Genomic DNA, 19314 nt, shown 5'->3' with positions numbered 1-19314 from the left:
TTGATTCAGGATTTTTTCTCATCGTCACGGGAAAAACAGAAAAGATACTTCAGTGATTTTTTTATTCAGATGTATTGATAGAGTTATTGATGGTGTGTAGCAGAAGTAGAAGTTGGCTCCAGGGGATCGGGCAGACGTGGGGGAGATTTTTGCTGATGTGCAGTAATGCAGGGCTGTGACTCCCCTGCAGTGCTTCAGACCTTTGGGAGGAGGCTGCCCACTGGTTGACAATAAACCATCAACAATGATAACAATGAAAGGAAAATAAAGAAGCAATGGAGAAAAAACAAATAATATAAATGAACAATAAAATGGTACATAAAGGAAATTTATTTCAACTCAATTATCCAATTCAGTGGGAAACAATTTCAAAACATTTAAATTTTTGTTTTGGCAGTCTTCAATAATCTCAAGGATTTAAAATATAATTTAAATACATTTGAGGAAAAAAGCCAAATTGGGGGATGATTTCATAATCCTGTTCTTGTGTATGAAAGGTTCATCATTTTTGCTGTTTAAATTATACCACATGTAATATCTTTAGACATAGAAGCTAGGAATGAAAGAATCTTCTGTTGTGTCCATTTATGAATATCTGCCCAGAGTAAATGTACCACACTACATAACAAAAATATCAGTCAATTAGTTGTTAATCAGTATTAATTAAGTAATACTCATTTATAACTTAACTTGACATTACAGACGTTTTGATGGAGACCTCTCACCGGTTGGTGGCGGTAATGGGCAAATGTTTTGTTTTCCAACTGCAAATAAACACCGAAGAAGATTAGACGCTCGTCAACATAGTTCCTCACTCGATTGCTTTTTCCTGAGTCCTGCAGTGAATCGATAGCAGAGCCATACATGTCGCTGATGTAAGATTGGATCACCCGCTGGTCCACCCTGCCGGCTGCTCACACGTCTCGTAGGAAGAAACCAGGTGTTGAAGTAAGTCAGCAGTTCGAACGCTGAGTCTTTGTAGTAAACTGATGCTGCCGTCACACGAGCTGGAAGTGTTGCCTCTGAACAAGCCGCAGTTTTTAACCGCAGCTCGGTGACGTTAGCTGCACATGGTTTGATTGCTAGTTAACCGCTTAGCATTAGCTTTCGCTTTGATTCATCACCGGCGTGACGTTATCCTGAAAGTCCAGCCGACGTCAGGCTGAAGGCGGGGAGACTGCTAACGCCTGCTCGCTGTGCTGTCTTTGATTGGATGTGAAAGTGATTTGAGCTCATGTGACCCAGAGACTAATAACGAAACGAAGCCGCTTCTGTCTGTTCACATCAGTGCTTGACCTGCTGTCCTCACTGTGTTCTCAGCCAGAAGACCGTGCACCATGGCAGATCAGCTGAGTCCAGAGGAGAAGTTCGACCTCATCACAAGGAACCTTCAGGTGAGGAAGACAAGCCATCACACAGTCTCAGACCCTTTTAGACCTGGGTTTAATATCCATCCTGGGAGAGCCGATCAATAGTGATGTCTGTGTGTGTGTCTGTGTGTGTGTCTGTGTGTGTGTCTGTGTGTGTGTCTGTGTGTGTGTCTGTGTGTGTGTCTGTGTGTGTGTCTGTGTGTGTGTTGTGTACTGCAGGAGGTCCTTGGAGAGGAGAAGCTGAAGCAGGTTCTTCAGGAGAGGGAGCTGAAAATTTACTGGGGTACAGCCACCACTGGAAAACCCCATGTCGCTTACTTCGTCCCCATGTCCAAGATCGCAGACTTCCTCAAGGCGGGATGTGAGGTCGATACGCTTCACTGAGCATCTTGTCTGGCATCAAGAAAAAATGTAATCTGTGTTCACATCTTACAGCAGCTCACGCAAACACCTTTGGTTTCTTTTTCTCAGGTCACCATTCTCTTCGCAGACTTGCATGCCTTCCTCGACAACATGAAGGCACCCTGGGAGCTGCTGGAGCTCAGGGTGAAGTACTATGAACAGGTCATCAAGGCCATGTTGGAGAGCATCGGTGTGCCTCTGGATAAACTCAAGTTTGTCAAAGGAACGGACTTCCAGCTCAGCAGGTCAGTTGTGCCGACGCTACTCCCAGACAGTCCTGACATTTGTTTAAATTACATTAGTGAAATAGTCTCAGTAGCTGCAGCCTACACAGACTTATTTTGAAGCTCTTTGTTTTCATGTTTGTCAGAGAGTACACTCTGGATGTGTACCGCCTGTCCTCCATGGTGACAGAGCATGATGCTAAGAAGGCCGGAGCCGAGGTTGTAAAACAGGTTGAGCATCCTCTGCTGAGTGGACTTCTCTACCCAGGACTGCAGGTAACAACACGTTTTAAAAACCCACTGGTAAATTAAACTGCAAGTACTAATGTAATGTCAACACAGTGTTTGTTTATGTTTATGCATCTTCACATCTTGAGCTCAAGTTTTTGCATGAATATACAAACAATTAAACTAAATGTCTGTTGTCATGAGTATTTGCAGCTGTAAATGTGACATGTTTTTCTTTTCAGGCTCTGGATGAGGAGTACCTGAAGGTGGACGCCCAGTTTGGAGGAGTTGACCAGAGGAAGATTTTCACCCTGGCAGAGAAGGTGACCTCTCCCTCCACACTGGCACATTTAGTTTTCCTTCTTTACTCACACTTACTAAAGCCAGACTGACATCGAAACCGATATTGATATTAGGGAGTAAAACTAAAATGCCTGCTGATATATCATCAAATATATATACTTTATATATTTGTAATAATTCTTCAGCAAACACTTTGAAAATAGCAAGCTTCAATTACATTTCTTTTTCACGTTTGACCATAACTTTTTGATAAATAACTATAAAAAAACAAGAAAACTCAAATACAAGTAAATGCTAATCTTAATGTACACTGTAAACATGAATGTGCATCTTTTCTGTATTGTTTATTTTGTAAAATAAAAGTTTTCTTCAGTGCACATCCGAAAGCTCACATCGGATGAATATTCCTTCTGTCTCCAGTACTTGCCGTCTCTCGGTTTTGCTAAACGGGCACATCTGATGAACCCAATGGTTCCAGGACTGACAGGAGCCAAGATGAGCTCTTCAGAAGAAGTAAGACTGCAGAAACAAAATTGTATCTTCACAGGAAAAAGTGATGATCATACTCCTGTGCGCCATTTTCTTAATGCCTGTGACCAGTCATCACTTCTTTATCTCTTTGCGGCGGCAGGAGTCAAAGATTGACCTGCTGGACTCTAAAGAAGACGTGAAGAAGAAGCTGAAGAGGGCGTTCTGTGAGCCCGGCAACATCCAGAATAACGGCGTCCTCTCCTTTGTCAAACACGTCATCTTCCCTCTGCGTGGAGGTAAAAAAACCTCATCCTATAATCTGTTTTCTTAGCTTCTCTTCATCCTCTTGAGTTTATATTTGGGGTCCATGTGTCTTTTAGAGTTCCGTATCAAAAGGGACCCCAAGTGGGGTGGAGAGAAAATCTACACGGTGTTTGAAGAGGTGGAGAAGGAGTTTGCTGAGGAGGTAAATCACAGTCTTACTGGATAATTGAAGAATACTGAAAAATGCTTTGTAAATGATAACTCTGATCTCTGCTCTTCTCAGATGATTCATCCAGGAGACCTGAAGGCCTCTGTGGAAGTTGCGCTAAACCAACTGCTGGAGCCAATCAGAAAGAAGTTTGAGACGCCGGATCTCCGCAAGCTTACAAACTCTGCTTACCCCAACCAATCAAAGACAAGTCAGTGCAATGCTGCTTTCAACCCACATACAGCAGATTGCTGTGTAAGGAGACTTATTGTTATTTATGTGTGTGTGTATTGTGTAATTAGAATCAGGAGGAAAAGGTGCCAAAGGAGGAGCAGGAGGAGGAGACGATGATGAGCTGGCTCCCTCCAGACTGGACATCAGAGTGGGCAAGATCATCAGTGTGGAGAAGGTAGAACAAACAGATTGTAACTTGATGCCTGAGCAGATGATCAGTTTGTGATGAGATCATGCGTCATCATCACAGTCCTCTCACGGGTCTCTTCTCTGTCCGACCTAGCATCCAGACGCTGAATCGCTTTACCTGGAGAAGATCGACGTGGGTGAGGTAGAGCCAAGGACGGTAGTCAGCGGTCTGGTGGCCTATGTTTCACCAGAGGACCTGCAGGACAGAATGGTGCTGCTGCTGTGCAACCTGAAACCCCAGAAGATGCGAGGCATCGAGTCTCAAGCCATGCTGCTGTGTGCCTCCATGTGAGTGATTTTTCTTTATGCACAAAGACAAATTCAGCGTGTCCCTCAGCTTCATCATCCATCATCTTGGCTCTCTCTGTTTTGATGATTTCCAGTGAAGGGGAGCCCAGGAGGGTGGAGCCTCTCGACCCTCCAGAGGGTTCATCGCCAGGGGAACGTGTCTTTGTGGAGGGATATGAGACGGGCAAAGCAGATGACAAACTCAACCCGAAGAAGAAGGTGTGGGAGAAACTACAGGTACGTATAGTAAGATTTCACTTTTACTTAAAGAGGAGCCACTGTTGGGTCTGCGATAGCCAGTCAGGAGTTTTCAAGTTGTCCGTCCGTCCCATTTCTGTGTCACAACATCTCAAGTATGCCTCGAGGGAATTTCCTCGAATTTGGTACAAATATCCACTTGGACTCGGATGAACTGATTCGATTTTGGTGGACAAAGGTCACGATGCCCTCACAAAGCACATGTTTTGCTTTGCGAAGGTGATATCTCTAGACCGCCATTCACGTTTGGAACAAACATTCATTGAGTTTGGATTTCATCTCGGTAGCTTAGAGGTCAAAGGCCAAGGTGACAGTGACCTTGTGTTGCTGTGAATATATATATTAGGACTGCCTGTAGGGAATTTCACTATATCTGACACAATTCACTTGGACTCACTAATGAAATAATAAGATTTCAGTGTTTAAAGGTCAGGGTGACTAAAAAAAAAAAGCCCCTTGAAGTATTTTCTTCAACTTTTGATCCTTTGTCACTTGGACTCTAAGACAAAGTGATTATGTCAAAGGTAAAGGTCAATGTGACCTTTATATGAATCTGGAACAAAAGTATGTAGAAATATATACACAGAAGCTGCCCTGGTTGGTGGAGGCATACAACAGCAGTGTGGTAGTTCTAGTTAAATATGGATTATGTTTGTATTTAGGAACTTTTCTTACATGGAATAATTTCATATTGATTGAATTCTTCTTGTTTTTCCCCAGGTTGACCTGAAGGTGTCAGACGAGTGTGTAGCTCAGTGGAAAGACAATCAGCTGATGACCGCACTCGGGCAGATCACGTGTAAAACACTGAAAGGAGGCAACATCAGTTAAAACACATCACCCAAGCCGCTCCTTGGGTCAAACCTCATCTGGATGTTTTCTTGGAGAAATGATGAGACATTGATGCTTTGACGAAATCTGTTACCATCCTTTGACTTTATCAGAAAAGGATATTTAATTAATTTCAGCATGAGCCACTCATGACAGAAAATATAACTAATCAACCTCTGATTCATCAGTATCGCTTCATTTACTGGGTGTTGCTGGTTTTACTAATGCACTTAAATGTACAAATACAACACATGTTCTGCAAATGGGTGAAACTGGGCCTATTCAGATGGAAGGAATGATTTACTTGAAAGTTGAAGCATCAGATGTTCATCCCTGGAAGTAGCTGATGAGGGATCTCAGGTGTTTTAAAAAGGGACTTTCAGTGCTTCTCATGGGTAAAATTGCAGCGTTATTAATTTGCCTTCAGGGTAAATAAGGTTTTGTGGGTTTCTGACATACATGGGGAAAAAGCTATTTGCCTTGTCCTATAGGATGGTTGCATTGGGTGCAGTGTTACATTAAATCAAACTCTGGACATTAACTGTAAAACTCCAATAATACAACATGTCATATATGAAATAAATGTTGAAATCAGTGGTCTGCAGGATTTAACTATTTATTTTTAGTTCTGTGTGGGATCAGAGAAATGTGTGAAAGAACAGTAACCGTATGTTTGTCTAGTTAAAGAAAAAAGCAGAAAACATACAATACACTTAGATTTTTATTTATAGAAGTATTAACTGTACATAATTCTTTATAATCATCAAAATGTTTATTGTCATGATAATTCACACGTGATTTTGCTGGGGGAAAGCATTTTGTTGTGCAAATCGTAATGTGTTCCATTTTTCAACAAAAAAGGCTTGGGCCAAAGAGTTCGATAGAGAACATTTAATAATAAAAAAAAAAAAACTGACCTCACACTTGGCCTACTCCAGTGTATCAAATCATCTGGGGCCAGTCATCGAATTCATAGCCCTATAAGTAATTTATCAGATGACATAAATTCTTAAATATTTCATATTCGGTAGGAAAAGGTGTCTGACAGTGCTACTAGTGGAAACAACCACATAAATAAATATAATGCTTGTGTTACTGCTTCCAAAAAAGATTTCATAGAACGATTCAAAAGAAAGGGATTTTGTTGAAGCATCTAAGTTAAATGGTTTAAAATCTGTAGCTTCACAAAAATATTTCTGTCCTAACTGAGAAAACATCTCCCTCGTTCTTGTGAGTATGCAGCATCCCTTTTTTTATTTTTTTATTTAAGATCTGTCTACTCAGTGAAAGCCAGGAGAAAAACTGAATATGATCATTTGCTTGTTCTCAGATCTTTAAACAAAGAAGGTGAAAAATGCTAATTAGTCTTGAAGCGGATCTCATTGTCACCTTTAAATCCCATGAAAAATCTGTATTATATTACAACAGGGAAAAAACTGACACTAGTACAGAAATGCTTTCTGTTTCAAACTCTTGAGCTGCAGTGACCACTACCTAATCAAACCTCTAGGAGGCGATCTCACACAAGCCAAATATTTACAGCTCAGCCATTGTACACCATTTCATCCTGAGGGGCCTTGATAAGAGATAAACTATAGCATAGAAAAATACTCCAGAATAAAGCTATCATAAGAAATTGGGAGCAACATAGTTTTTTGCATAAATATAGGAAGGCCATTTAACAGGCTAAGGCTTTTGGAGAATACTTAACACACGACAACACTCGGACGAGTAAAGCTTAACGACTCTCAGTACTGTCAGTCAGTCGTCGCTGTGAGTTGTCCTTTTACTTTCATGAAGTTTTTTTCTTGTTCCTCTGGCATGAGTCCGGACCTCAGTTCATCACCACAGAGCTCTTTCAAAACAGTGTCTCAATTGTGTCTGCCGTCACTCTTGTAGCTGCAGAGAGAAGACAGGAGGGTTAAGACATTACACACTGCCATGACACAGTGATAGGAGCACACATCTTAAATAGTCTGACCCGATCGAGGCTGATTAAAGCACATGCTTGCACATTTTGCTGGAAAAAGATGTATGCAAGGGTAGCAGCATTTGGATTGTGTCCGTGCAGAAAAATGCAAATACAGATCCACCCCCCCGGAGGACCTGTGTTTGCATTTTTCTCTTGTTGGTATGGATGGGAAAATATGGCCTTTAAGGTGATGCTAAAGTGCTTAGCTTTCTCATGGTAATGCTAGACTTTGCATTCTGCTTTTTCCATGTCTAGAGTTGCACATTAGTTATTGATCTAAACCAGCACTGAATCAGCCTTGATGAGTTTACATACTCAGCAGCAGCACACTCAAATACTGTGAGGAAGGCAGTGGCCCTTGTAGGAATGTAAGAATAAAATGATTGGTTGGCAAACCTGTCTGTCACTATCATAATCTGATACTAAGACTGAAGCAGAGATGATAGTCAGAAGTAGAACTACGAGTTTCAGAAAAGTCGTCTTCCAGCAGTCGTTAAGCAGTGCACCTTCATGGGTTTTAAGGGGCGTAGCTTGGATGAGAGGGAGGGGGTGGGATGTATGGATTGCATCTTTTCAAAATGTAGCCTGCTCTTGCAAGTTTTTCCAGGATTATCAACCCTAGTTTTTAATGTTCAATTTGTAGAATTTAGTGACATCTAGAGGTGAAGTTGCATGTTGCAGCTGAATACCCCTCACCTCACCCTCCCCTTCCTAACATGAAAGAGAACCTGTGGAAACCTTCAGTTGTCATAAAAACAAAAAATGTTTGTCCAGATTGGGCTACTATAAAAAAAATGCTCATGATGTAAATATAAAGTATTTAAATATAAAGGTCCTATTCCAACAATTCTTGCAATTTAGATGAAACACACAAGTGGAAACATCACTATTTCCCTTTCACCTAAATCTTACACACTGGACCTTTAAGCAAAGATAATGTCAGAACATCACAGTGATAAATGATGTTATTATTCTTACTTGTTGTCTCAGGAGGTGTTATTCCACTTGTCTGTTGTTCTCCTCTGATTGCGCCATTTCCTTCGACAGTGTACTCTTTCCATCCTGAACAAACGGGATTATGCTGTGAAGGACTGATGATGCCATGCGCTGGTTTCTTTGCGACCGGTGGTGGGACTTTGTCACACTTCACCCCACCATTAGAGAAAGTGGCAGCTCTTGATTGGTCAGACACCTGCATGAGCTCAGCCGCTAAGCTTTGCTTCAGACCTGCCTGAGCTTCAGACGAGGTGGCAGCTGCAGTCTCTATGACGACCTTTTTTGTGCTCCTGGAGAAGATAAAACTGGCTGTAGAGGCTGGGGACATGTTGATGTCACTTCCTTCAGGTGGTTTGACAGACACAGTTCCTGGTTCACTCACACAGCTGTATGTAGGTGATCTCACACCCAGTCTGGATGGAAGACAATCTCTAGATGACATTGCTGCAGTTTTCATTCGTATGGCTTCCTGTAAGCGCATGGAAGGGCTGTTTAAAGTCACAGAGGTTTTTACTGTCTGAGGTGGAGATTTTAGAGACAGAGACTTGCGGATGGGCTTTTGTGGAATATGTCCTGGGATTGAGACTGGGCAACTCTCTTTAACTGGAGCTCCCTGGTTTATTAGTCTGTCCTCAGAGAAGGTGTTCACCTGATCTTCAGTCATGTTGACTGATCTAAGGCGAACCATCTGAAGCAGGGAGGGGGTGACAAGAGGTATATTTGCATCCTCTTTAGGAATGGGTGTACTCTTGTGGCGGGAAAGCAACTCTTTGCTCCTGGTGTCTCGGTTTGCTACACTGGGCTGCCTCCTGAAATTAACTCCATGGGTAATATTCTCTGCTGGTAGAGGGGGTGCTACTGGGACTGTAATTGGAGTTTGGGCACTAACGGGTGGCCCACATGAAGACTGATCCTCAATTTTAAGAGAGTTTCGCCTCTGGAAACTGCTGGAGGGAACTAAAGCAGAGACTGATACAGTGTTATCAGCTCTTTTAATTGGTGGTAAAGGAGGTGCTTCCACTGGTGGAGGTGGGGTACTGTCTGAAACAGATGAAATGTCTGGCACTGGAGGACAAGAAATCTCCTCACCACTGATAGATTTTGAAAGTTGCACGACAACCTCTGGTTTGCTGTCTTCTACTGCTGATTGTGATACAGCAACAGGCAAATCTGAACTTTCTCCCTGTACTGATGTCCCACTTTCACTTGAATCTGTGTCTGTCTTCCCAACTTCCTGTGCAGCCAAGGTAGACTCATTAAGGACATCCAGCTTTTTGACACAACTGTCCATCACATCTGGTGCTTCTGTTACAAATGGTGGTGGTGGAGGAGGAAAATCTACCTCATCTCCTCCTTCAAAGACTGAGTCCCCTTCTAAAGGAGGTGGAGGAGGCGGCCAGCAAGACTCAACAGCTTGGTTCTCCTCTTGTACCTTCTGTAATTCGCCTGGTGGCATAGATACTGATGACGGTGGGGTTTTTCTTGAGGGAGGAGGTGTGGGGGGGTATGGCGGGGGAGGGGTATGTGGTGGTGAGACCTTATTAACTTTGGGGACTTCTACAGAAAGTGTCTGCATTGATGGGACTTCATTATCACTCTTATCAACTACATCCATTACCCCATTCTGTGAGGAAGTTGCAAGTTTCTCAGTAGCCAAATGAACTTCTATCGGCGTACTACTCATTTCCTTTTGTTGTTTCTCTACCAACTGCTCGGTTGACAGTAGTTCCTCTCTTTGCAATATTGTCATGGGTTTCTTCATCACAGGAGGGGGATCTTTCTTTTGAGTTGTCTCCTGATTCTTGGAGCTCTTCACTACAGGGCTATAATTCTGCTCTTGTCTCTGAACATCTGCATTTGCTTCCACTCCCTCTATTTCAGCACCTGGACATTCCTCCTTCTCTTGCTCCTTGTGGACATCTTTGGGATCTGTTGCTAACAATACCTCAGACTTTGCTTCACTGTCTGACAGTTCTAAGACAGGTTTGACTACAGCTGTCTGTTTTTCAACTAAAACTTGCATCTCCTTTCTTGGTTTATTCTGGGTTCCTCCCTGTTTAACTGTGCTGTCTGGTATCTTTATGGGTTTGTGGGTGTCTTTGCTGACACTGGAGTAGGACCCACACAGGAGCTCAAAGGTCTGTTTGTTGTGTACCCATGTCTCTGGAGGAGGAGAGCATGGTGCTTTGACCTTGGGAGGTGGTGGGATGTTCATCAGCTCACTGAATTGTACTCTCAAATTTGATGAATTGTTATTTGGTGTGAGTTCGTTTGAAGTTGCTGTGGGTGAAGTTTCCTGTGGAGGAATATTTTGGCTACTTGCGGAAACATCCAGATGTAGTGGCTCAGATGTACCGGATGAAAGAGAGGTGAGAGAGGAAGAAGGCGAAGCTGCTGAGGATGAGGCCCGGGACATTGATCTCTCTGGTTTGATGGGTTTCTTCTGTTTTTCTGGGGAGGTTGGAGTGATACCTTTAGGGGAAAGCGTTGGAGTTCCACTCTGACTGGAGTACCCACTGGAAGGGGACATAGTACGTTCAAATTTCCCGATTTCTGAGGGAGCTTTCTGTGGGGAGGAGCTCCTGGATTCTGACTGTGGCTCTGGTGGCCCTTCAACCTCTTTGGAGGAGGCCTGTGTGGGGCTCAGAGGACTGGAGGAAAAATCTAGAGGGCTGGACCCAGTAGAGCTTGATACTGTGGTGGGGCTCTTACTGGCACCAGAGACCAATTTTATCTCATCCTTTGCTACAGTGTTTTCTGTTGCAGTTTCCACCTCTCCAGACACTGAGTCATTAAGATCTTCACTTTCCACCAGAAACCTGGAGCTGCTCTTGATCTTGTTACCATGGAGAGAGTTTGTTCTCTGTGGAGGTGCAGGGGGTTGCTTGGTTTTCATTACTGAAAGACTACGAATGAAATTACGCTTGTTCTTTGCATCCTCCCCAGCAGTAACTGATCCTGATACATCAGATTCTGATCCTTGAACTGTCACAAGACTTAAACTTTTGCTATTGGTGCTGCTAATCCCACTAACTGAGCTACACAGACTGACATGGTCTTGATCTCCACCAGAGTGCTGTCCATTACGACACACTCTTTGGCGCGTTCTCCCCTTAGAGGATATAGGGGAGGAGTTTGAAATCATGGTCTTTGAAGACTGTGACTCACTCCAGTTTGATCCTGAAGTCAACGTGAGCATCTGTGTGGAATCGTTGCAGGAATGGTCAGTCTGGAAACCATCACCATCTGATCTTCTTGATAACAAAGGGCTGACTGAAGACTCTCTTGATGCGAGGCTGCTTTTGCTTACAGTGCAAACACTACCACCATGGTGGACACTGCTGCAACGGGCCCGACTGATGCTGCGGTCTATCTCTATGACCTCAATCGAGGCTGGCAAGATCGCATTAGGAATGATTGTAGACAAATACGTGGCCTGAGGAGATATGGACATAACTGGACCCTATAGAAAAAAAAGTTTAAAGTTAAATCTTATAAATAGTCAAGACAGAATCATTCAAGACACTGAACACTGGTTTGAGAGGAATTTAAGAACATATTAACGTACAGCCAGGTTTTGTTCTTACCTGGGGTTCCTGGAGAAAGCTTAACATTGAAGGACAGAAGGAGGAGGAATTGGTCATGTGAGGTACTGCAAGGGACTTGGGTCTCAAAGCGGATGTGGGGTAGAGATGGGAGCCAACGCCCTGGTGGTTGAGGGGATGCTCATCCTGGTACATAGCCTGAAGGTGCTTCCTAAACAGCAATTCATCTCTGGATGCCTGTTAAAAGAGTGGATAATTCACATGTAATTACAAAACAAAAAAAACCAGGTACATTGCATGTTAAAACATATTGCTAAATAAATCAATTATATCTGTCGAGCCCTTTGCTGTACCTCCAACTCCGATAGGTGCACTCTCGCTCCTTCTTTATTTGCTTCCAGATTCGACCCATCAACCGTAGGAATGATAACAACACCTGATTGGCTGTCAGTGACCTGCCCATCGTGACTAGGGAGCTGTACAGAAACAAGTGGCTGGAAGGTGGAACTTCTGTGCAGTGCTGGAAAGATGGTGCGTCACTGTCAATAACATGTTTCCCACAAAGAACACATAATGACTTATTATGCAAGGTTGATGCTAAAAACATACCAAGCTCTTTCTGGACCTGGTTGGGAATACCCATGATGGTGGTCCTCCTGCTTCTCTTCCTGCTCTTATCTAATCTTTTCACTGGATTCAGGGGCTTAAAGGTAGAACCTGAAAAATTAAAAACTTTAACTGAATTTGAGGAAGGTTATTTCATTCTGAACAATAAAGTGTATTTGGCACAGGAGAACAGATTGGTTAAATAACTGGAGCCTTGCACAATAATGCATTGAAACCCAGCTTGTGGTTAACCGATTGTCTGAATGATTTTAAAAAGGATGTTTGAAATGTGATACTAATCACGCTTCTTGCATGCAGCACACAGAATGACATGCTTTGCCTCCCAGCGGAGGGAGATATGCAGAGGCAGCCGCAGTGCTTTCTTCAGATGCTTATAACTTTTGAGTTAATAAAAAAATAAATAAACCTACAGTTGTGTGTGAGCGTGTGTGTGCATATCAGGTTCCTCCTCCTTTGATTTCCCACCATAACTACAGAGGAACCAAAGCAGCTGGGAATGAGATGTGCATGCTATGTAAGTAACTGAAAGTGCTTTTACAAGTACTATGATTAACTAGTATTTGTATGGAAATGAACGAAATAAAGACGTTTCCTGTCTACACACACATATTTGTACTTCTATCTTAGTGAGGACACTCATTGGCATAATGCATAACCCTAACCATTCAAACTAAATGCCTAACCCTAACCTAAACCTATTCTATCCCTAACCCTAAAACCAAGTCCTAACCCCCAAACAGTCCATTAAAGGTGGGTCAGAAAGTGAGGACCAGCCAAAACATCTTCACTTTCCCAAAATGTCCTCACTCTGTAGGTTGTAGGCTCAAAATGGTCCTCACAAAGATAGCTTTACAAGAGCACACAGAGCTGCTGTTTACCTTGGCGGGTGAGCACAGGCCTCGTCGACACAGAAGAGGTTACTGTGGTATCAGTATTCCCGGTAGTGGCTCTTGACTCTGTAGAACTACCTCCGTCCTTGGAGCTGATATCTTGCTCTGGACGGAGGGTGTCTGCGGACTGCAGGGGATACACACACACACACACACACACACACATGCACAGCAGTATTGAGTTAGGTGGCATTCTTGTGTAGGAAGTGCAGGTAAAATGATCCATAGAGGTCTGGCTCACTTACAGAAATGCTTTCATCGTCAGCAAAGTTCCCTCCATTTTTGTGCTCTGTGTAAAACAAACGGACCAGGTGAAGACACAAAATCTGAACACACTCACACACTAACCATCATAGTTAAAAGGTTATGAAAACAAATAAACAGCCATCGCAAAATGTAATCCCTTTGACAGTAATAATTATGACACTAACATATTCCAGTCATGAATGGGAATGTTTCCTAAAGACTCGCTCAATGTGTCTGACCTTCCTGCTGTAATATCTTCAGTCCTTCCTGAGCCTCAGTGTGCAGGTCCTCCAGGTACTGTGGTCTGCTGCCCTCGATGAAAACATTCTCCTGGTGGTGCTGTGAGGTCGTGTAGTGGACAGCCAACCTCTTCTGCTCTTCATTACCTTTTGGGCCAGCTATTGGGATCAAGGAGAAAAGTTGGTTAACTTATTTTAAGGGAATAAAAAAAAGAAGCCATTTCAGTGAATAGGTTACTATCGTTTTGCCTTTTGGACCAATTCATCTGTTAAATCCAAGTCTCTCAACTTCCACTTCCCTACCCTCTTACACCTACACAAATGCAGACACATGCTCAACAAGTGTCCTTGCACCTTGCACAAACTTTCAACAGCTTTACTGTGAATCCTCTCCCACCTGTTGTGAGTGTCAGTCTGTTAATTGCTGCATGTTTGACGCAGGACACTTCAAATCTCCTCAGCTGAGCAGTTTGGAGGGCAGACGTCCCAGCCTGGCCCTCAGCAGTAAACTAGTGCCCGGCTAATCTCCTGCAGTATCGCTCTTCTTTGCTAGTCCCTGGGGGGATTAGATAATCTGGATGGTCTGCATGTAAAGATGGACCCCCTGCTGCAGGATATCCTTGGTGGGAACTAGAGTCCATTTATGCTGGCTTTACTCAATGTAAAACAGCAGCTACACTTAAAAATAAAATGTTAGTACAAGCCAGATTGCTGTTAAGTGTCAAAGCTTGCAGGTCAGACTGATGCTTGGTAAGTGCCAGCATTAGCTCAGTTAAATTAAAATACAATAATGGGTTTTAAAGAAATGCAATTATTTATCCTTTACTGGAATGTTCAAAACTCTATCTAAAGGGTGTCTATGTACTTTCAACAGTCGAGAGGCCATACTCCATACAATGCATCAAGTGTAACATGATGGGTCTCAATGTTGTGAGCACAACCTGGGGAAAACCGTTTGTGTAAAGTGGCTGTTAGCTAATCAAAGTCCAGTGTGCGGTGTCCGCTTACCCGCCTTTGTCACTTTCAACATTGGCTCTGAGGCTGACCTGGTTAGGTAATACTGTGCGAGTGTGGATGTACATACTGTAGAAGTGTGTGTGTGTGTGTGAGGTATCAGACACTCCCACCCCGATCCTCCCAGATTCACACAGGTGAGGTGTCCCAGACACAATGCCCACCCCTGTGTGTGGCTGTGGGAAATCTCAGGTCATTGTGTGTTGAAGAATTCCCCTTGAAGAACTGAAGGGAATTCTAAGGAACATTGTATATACAACCCACATACAAGGTGTACAAGGGTACTAACAGTTGGGATTAATTGGAGAAGAAGCCCTCCTTTAGGTTCCGTCAGACCCCTGCAGGAGGTTTAGGGCTTTGGGTTGATTAAGATGATCGCCAAAAATCACTTAAGCTCATTATCTCATTACAGAAGACCACCAAATTGCACTCAACACTAATTCTTGCATGTAAGTCTGTGTGTGTATACGTTTTTGTGGGACGGACACAACGACCAACACAAGAAATCTGCAAATATCATCGCCTGTTTATAGTATAATAAAAACACACAACCAATGGATCACCTCAGATAGCCTCAACGGCACAAGCCAAGTTTCTACAGTCTTGAAAAAGTCGACAAACTCTATGAACCAACCATGACAGCGAGTATTAATGTCACATTAACCAGTGCTCACTTCTGGCAGCACACTAAAGCTCCAGGCTGACAGATTCCTCCACGTGAGTCAGCACTCACCCTTCTTCTTGAAGACAGACAGCAGAGAGTGGATGCTCTTCCTCAAGTAGACCACCATGCCTACACTAGTGCCATAGCAGGTGTAAAGTATAAAGATTGTGTTCAATAAAAGCAGAATCCTACAGTCCTCCTTTATGTTTCGCAGTGAAGATCCTGATGCTCTGAACGTCCAAGGACAGAAAAAATATAAAGAAATAAAAACAGAAAGTCTGACTGAGGATGATCAGGAACGAGAAGCTCTCCTCTCCCTCCGCTCAGTGTCTGGATGACTTCGGAAGGACATGTGCACAATAAGATCTGCTTCCAGCCAAAGCAGCCTGTCCCAGCTGCCTTATCCCTGAGTCTGATACCCTCCCCCCTCTGTTGTCCCTCCCCGTCTCTCTCTCTATTTTGCTCTGTCACTCACGCTGGCTCACCCCTTTGCAATTCCCTCTTTTTTGTTAACGGAAGAAAACCCCTCACGAGCAGAACGGCTGTCAAAAGTTTGGCTTTCAGGAGGCATCCACCCCCACGTCTCTCAACATAAACAAACACGTGTGAGTGTGTGTGTGTGTGTGTGTGTGTGTGTGTGTGCTTATATTATATATATATATCTGCTTATATTTATAGGTCTAAATACATTTTAGAGCCATTTAAGATGGTAGTTTGGGAAAAATAAATTAGAGGAGTTTTCCCCATTGTATTATCCTTTTTATGGAAGTCTGAGCTATATTGATATTCTGGGAACCACTTCTTAAAGGATTAACATTCTGTTTGCTTTGGGTCAGCAGGACATCATATGAGTCAATATGGAAGACACACTGTATATCTTGGTGTAAAAAATGACCTGATAGTTACTGGAAGTGCTTATTTCATTTGGATGAAAGATTCTTTACCTCTGCCAAGGAGGTTATGTTTTCTTTGTTCGTTAGTAGTATTATGCAAAAGCTATTGGATGGATTACAACAAAACTTGGTGGAAGGATGCGATACGGGTCAGGGAAGAAGGCAAAACATTATGGTGTGGATCTGGATCAAGAGGTGAATAATGTGTGAATCTTGATGACAATGTTTTGACATATTTAGGGAACTGATATCTCTGAATGAGCTTGATTTAGTAGTTTGGCCTTTGTGAAGGTATGCGCTCCCTTGAGTGCCATTCTAGTACAAAATGCGTAGATGTAAATGTTTTTCATAACTACGTCGTCAATACGATGAAAGTCCACTTCCTGATGTATTTGAGGCTTATAAAGTTCTATTTGTCATTGTCTCTCCCCTAATTAAAGCCTTCAGCAGCGTGCATCCGTGACGCTCTGTCTCTTCATGTGAGTGCCACAGGGGCTGCGTTTGACAGCAGAGGTTGCGTCCTCACAGTGAAAAAGCTAAAACAACCAATCCAGTGCACTGTTTTTTCTCACCCTCTTCTGCATCGCATGTATCACTTTCTCCAGGGATCTTCCTCACCCCTGTGTCTCTGCCAATCTCCCCCCCTTCACATCTCTCCCTTCCTCTGCCTTTCTCTTCCTGTCTGCTCCTTAGCCTTACAGCCACATAGGTCTAGTTTGAGTTATAAATAGCTGACATAGCCTCACTTTATCATCTCTAATGGTGTATGTGTGTGTGTGTGTGTGTGTGTGTGGAAGAGTTCAATGTCCCTTCTAATGTTTCCTGACAAATTGCAGAGGGTATGAAATACAACAAGGGTGTGGAGAAAAAAAGTGAAAACGTTGAATTCTATGCCAAACATACAAACTGGTGTTGCGTCCCAGGATTATTTCCCTGGAGCCGCACCATCAGCACTTTGATCCACTTGCGCTATGAATGGGTGATTATTCCCAATAAAGTGGCAGCAGGGGGCTACAGCTGGCCCGCATACACCCGGACCAGCTGGAGGGCAGCAACACAATTACTCTTACTCACACTGCACCAACACGGGACTCCTGGCACTTGAAAACTGAAGCGGGATTAATAAACACTTCTTCAGTGAAGAAATCTCCACCCCAGTGTCCAGAGGTCAGACTGACCGGCCCAGGGTGCTGGCGGTGGTTCAGCCTCACGGTTAGCCGGCACTGAGCTCAGCTGAGGCCTTCAGAAGAGAGGCTTTAGATACTGGAGCCCTGCCAGAGGCTTAATGCTGCCAGTAGCTTAACCTGTCCATCTCTTCACCTTACACTCCCTTGCTCCTGACGTTTGTTTTCCCTCTATGAGCACTCCTCCTCTCCGTCCGCCAGTCTTACTATATTCTGAAACCATATTTTTACTTCACGGCAAAACTTAAAGTATCCTCTGGATGACGTCACTCAGGCTACTCACATCTATCATCTCCTAATCCATTTTAATTTCTGTGAGACGGTGGACCAATGTGGGACATGTGGGAGCTTATGTGCATGAGAAAAAACGTTTTGTTTCGTGGTGATGTGGCTATTAAGATCCAAACACTCCCTTTCTTCAAAACCAAATCTGTGCACACCCACTCCCCGCAAAGCAGACCTTTACTAAGTGCCAATTTTGGGGGGCTCTGGGCTGGCATCTGTACCCCCCCTGTTGTTAACCAAGACCCCTCATATCAATATTCATTAGATGGCCTAAAGAGACACCATCTGTCTTGGGGGAGAGGGCAGAGGGGAGAGAGGGGTTTCAAATGCCTTTGAGTCAGTGAGCACAACAAACCATTCCACCGCATAAGCAAAATAACACATTGCATGAGAACAGAGGAAAGTAACATAAGATAACATCATGCTAATGTAGATTCCTTAAACTCACACTGTAACCACCACAGTTTCTGTGTGACGCTAAAGATAATATCAAAATTCACCTAAAACGACAATACAACAATTGTTACCAGGTCAAACTGTTGAAGAACAGGCTGTAAAGATATACGGCTCATTAGTAAGAGCCACAGTTCAAATAAATAATAATGGTAATGATTTAATGTGCCGTTCTCTTTCACTGATTTCCTGGATTCTTTTGTGTAACCACATTTAAATTGTATGTGGTACAATAAAAGCAACAATTTGCATCTGTATTCTATTATTTTCATGCCAGATTATTAAGTCTTTTCTCTATTTTTCTCTCTTACGAGGCAGAACACAAAACTTTCCTTTCATACCACACTCCCTTAAAGTTGGCTCATAAGAGACACATTAAAAAAGAGAATAGTGAAAGTCAGTGTAGGAGAGGTGGATACAATATTATTACTTTTAGTCTAATGGGGGGGGGGTCAACTACAGTCCTCATTATGTAACTCAGTGGAATCTTATGTTAGAGCTTCTTAAGCCTCCTAGATGCCCACTTCTTTCAAACTTCACAGAGCTTCTCTTCGGCTACATGCACACTAATACATCTTCGATTTAAAATGCATCACATCTGCAAAGTTTATACCCGGTGTCAGGACCACTACAGAATTTTCCAGTCCCTAAAATGGAGAACTTTAGAAAACGATGCTGGTCTCATTTTGGGTTAAAAACTCTGAGGCTACAGTATGGACATACAGAAACAGAGGCTTTCTGAATTATGAAAACAAAGCATTGCTGACATTTACTTTCAGGAAAAACAGTCCCAGAAAAGAAACCCCGGCTTTTAAATCTTACTAGTGCTGTTCCTTGTTTTTACTATTTTCTCCAACCAAAAACAGCAGTCCGTTCATGCCCAGTGTACTTGAACAGTGATATTTTCTGATGTGGTAGTGTGGGGGTACATTATTTCAGGATGGACAGTTTTGAAGACACAAATTAAAGACATCCCAGCTCCTCTGTTAGTAGATGGAACATGGACCAAACTAGAAAGTCAGAGTACATTTCTGGT

At 43.1% G+C, this 19314-nt stretch overlaps 2 protein-coding genes across 5 annotated transcripts in view; one reads left to right on the top strand and one right to left on the bottom strand.

The window, feature by feature from the left end:
* The first annotated feature begins 779 nt into the window (after positions 1 to 779).
* On the top strand, positions 780 to 5870 carry yars1 (tyrosyl-tRNA synthetase 1). The gene is made up of 14 exons (XM_020090732.2): positions 780 to 948; positions 1321 to 1394; positions 1590 to 1736; positions 1842 to 2017; positions 2143 to 2272; positions 2467 to 2547; positions 2948 to 3040; positions 3159 to 3294; positions 3379 to 3464; positions 3546 to 3681; positions 3773 to 3879; positions 3988 to 4181; positions 4277 to 4418; positions 5160 to 5870. The coding sequence occupies exons 2-14, from the start codon at positions 1338 to 1340 to the stop codon at positions 5268 to 5270; spliced, it is 1596 nt and encodes a 531-aa protein (XP_019946291.2). The 5' UTR covers positions 780 to 948; positions 1321 to 1337; the 3' UTR covers positions 5271 to 5870.
* A 108-nt stretch (positions 5871 to 5978) lies between these two features.
* Positions 5979 to 19314, bottom strand: part of nhsl3 (NHS like 3) — a 33762-nt gene continuing 20426 nt past the window's right edge. For 2 of the 4 annotated variants that reach the window (XM_020090726.2, XM_020090728.2), the window contains exons 2-9: positions 13786 to 13944; positions 13546 to 13589; positions 13289 to 13427; positions 12393 to 12500; positions 12137 to 12303; positions 11826 to 12020; positions 8221 to 11701; positions 5979 to 7169 (exon numbers count right to left, since the gene is read on the bottom strand). In XM_020090726.2, the coding sequence (XP_019946285.2) occupies positions 7129 to 7169; positions 8221 to 11701; positions 11826 to 12020; positions 12137 to 12303; positions 12393 to 12500; positions 13289 to 13427; positions 13546 to 13589; positions 13786 to 13944 (4334 nt within the window). In that variant the 3' untranslated portion in view covers positions 5979 to 7128. Of the gene's footprint in view, positions 7170 to 8220; positions 11702 to 11825; positions 12021 to 12136; positions 12304 to 12392; positions 12501 to 13288; positions 13428 to 13545; positions 13590 to 13785; positions 13945 to 15532; positions 15695 to 19314 lie in introns of those variants that run through there. The other 2 variants (XM_020090731.2, XM_020090730.2) reach the window with 2 other exon arrangements.

Source organism: Paralichthys olivaceus, chromosome 20 (genome assembly GCF_024713975.1).
Source record: "Paralichthys olivaceus isolate ysfri-2021 chromosome 20, ASM2471397v2, whole genome shotgun sequence".
NCBI classification, from domain to species: Eukaryota; Metazoa; Chordata; class Actinopteri; order Pleuronectiformes; family Paralichthyidae; genus Paralichthys; species Paralichthys olivaceus.
This window is presented reverse-complemented; position numbering and strand designations above follow the sequence as displayed.